Source organism: Poecilia reticulata, linkage group LG22, assembly GCF_000633615.1.
Source record: "Poecilia reticulata strain Guanapo linkage group LG22, Guppy_female_1.0+MT, whole genome shotgun sequence".
Classification (NCBI taxonomy): Eukaryota; Metazoa; Chordata; class Actinopteri; order Cyprinodontiformes; family Poeciliidae; genus Poecilia; species Poecilia reticulata.
In genome coordinates, this window is record NC_024352.1 from 24,503,434 (window position 1) to 24,505,578 (window position 2,145).

The 2,145-nt window shown below is 37.9% G+C and overlaps 1 protein-coding gene across 3 annotated transcripts in view; it reads left to right on the forward strand.

Moving 5' to 3' along the window:
• Positions 1-244: 244 nt before the first annotated feature.
• colec11 (collectin sub-family member 11) overlaps positions 245-2,145 on the forward strand; it is a 4,681-nt gene continuing 2,780 nt past the window's right edge. For all 3 annotated transcript variants that reach the window (XM_008399858.2, XM_008399859.2, XM_008399860.2), the window contains exons 1-4: positions 245-453; positions 980-1,147; positions 1,241-1,312; positions 2,045-2,116. In XM_008399858.2, the coding sequence (XP_008398080.2) occupies positions 360-453; positions 980-1,147; positions 1,241-1,312; positions 2,045-2,116 (406 nt within the window). In that variant the 5' untranslated portion in view covers positions 245-359. The remainder of the gene's footprint in view (positions 454-979; positions 1,148-1,240; positions 1,313-2,044; positions 2,117-2,145) is intronic.

Here is a 2,145-nt window from a genome sequence, read left to right on the forward strand (position 1 = left end):
CACCATTTTCTTGAAATAGGCGCTAAATGAGCACAGAAAACTATAAAAATATCTTAATTTCTTAACAGAACTTAAGCCTCTAAACAAAGCCATGCTTAAAATATTATGAATTATACACATTATAACTGCAAAGATCTAAATGAATAATTAAAAAGCGTAGAATGAGTGATCCAGCTGAGTGTGTGTATTTAAACTCACATCCATCACTGGCTGCTTTCTCAGCCAATTATCTGCAGGGGCCCCAACTGCTTCAGGACGTTATCTCTGAACTGTTTATAAATGTGCTATCACACACACACACTCTCTCTCTCACACACTTACTTTCACACACACACACACACACACATCCGAGGAGGAACATGAAAACTTTTCAGCAGGACGCCCAGAAATCAAAGCTCCTGCAGATCTCTGGACGCTGGAATCGCCGGTCTGGTCTGGAAAACACTCGTCAAGGTGAGCGTCAGATTATCCGAAGGTTTTAATCTTAGACTGTGAAATATTCCTAAAAAGGTTTTCATAAAATAAATCATATGTTTTGTTTATGTGGACCTTATGAAGGAACGAATGTTGCTGAAAACTGCATTAACACAAACTTTCACCAAGCATTCTAGTGCAAGAGAGGAATTAAAACAAAACTAACTCACAAATCATTTTTCCAGCAAGATACAAGAGCTTGTTTTACTCAATAATACCTTAAAATTGATGAAAAAGTTCTAGTTCCACTTGTGGATTTCATTTACAACACGGGGAAAAATGTCTGGTTGTGACGTTTTAAAATTTATATTAAAAACAAGCTTTATATCTTACTGAAAATGAACTTGTAGGTTATTTTAGTTTTAATTCAGGTGTTCTAAGGTATTTACACTAGAAAACCCAAACTTCTCAGCAGGATTTTGTGTTTTTGCAGTGAATCTAAACGTCACTTCAGCTCTGAACCAGTTTTCATCCTCATATTTTCTAATCTTTTCTGCCTCTCCAGTAAACACACCATCCAGTCCATGTGGAAAAATGGCACGATGGAAACTTTTACTCCATATGACTCTGACATCTGTGATGATGACGAGTTTATTACAAGTGCAGCTATTACATGGACAACAAGTGGCAGAAGACTCCTGTACAATTCAGATCCTGGTCCCTGGACTCAAAGGCAAATGATCCACACTGAGCATAATCTGCTTTTCTCAGCACAGCAATCATATTAAAGGTGAAATATGTCTGACGGGATTTTCTGCTGCTGCAGGAGAACCAGGAGAAAAAGGACAAAAAGGAACGGCTGGCAGACCAGGACGAGTCGGCCCTCCAGGAGAGAACGGTAAACCTTCATGCTGCACTGCAAAAACACCAAACTTAGTCCAGTTTCTAGTGCAAACGTCTTAGTTCACTTCAAATAAGGCAAAACTAACATGCAAATAACTTTTCAGGAAGAAATATGAGCTTGTTTTCAGTAAAGAAAAAATACTTGTCACATTAGCAGATTCTGTCACTTATAAGATGTTTTCCTCACGTTGCAAGTGAAATGAAACTTGTACTTTTTCATCAGTATTAAGGAATTATTAAGTTAAAAGAAGCTCCTAAAAAGTTACTTGTATGTTAGTTTTGTCTCATTTCAAGTGTACCAAGATATTTGCACTAGAAACTAGACAAAACTATTTGGTAAGAGTTTGTGTTTTTGCAGCGTTCTCCTGAATATTTGTTTGTTTGCCTGAAGCCTCTTTTCTATATTGTAAGACTCGCAGCAGTTACCGGGGCAAAGATCACATTTCTTGTGCTGATAATGTGAAGTTAAGTTGCGTCCAGGCCAGCCACACATCTCCATGTGTTTACATTTGGGTGAAAAGTTGGAGGAGGAACGGTTTTAGGAATGCAGGGTTACTGCAAGACTTTACTGCAGAGATTAATACAGCATGAAGGATGTTTCCAGATTGGATCACTGTATTCTGATGTAGGTGTTTACAGAAAGTATGTAAAAGCAGAACTTTAATCCAGAATCAGATACATTTTATTTTTAAGTTTGGAATGTGTTTATAATGTGCTGCTTTTTCAGGGGGACCTGGGCTTAAAGGGCAGAAAGGAATTATGGGACATCACGGAAAATTTGGCCCAAGCGGAATAAAAGGTACATGCTGGTCAAAAGTACCTGTGTAT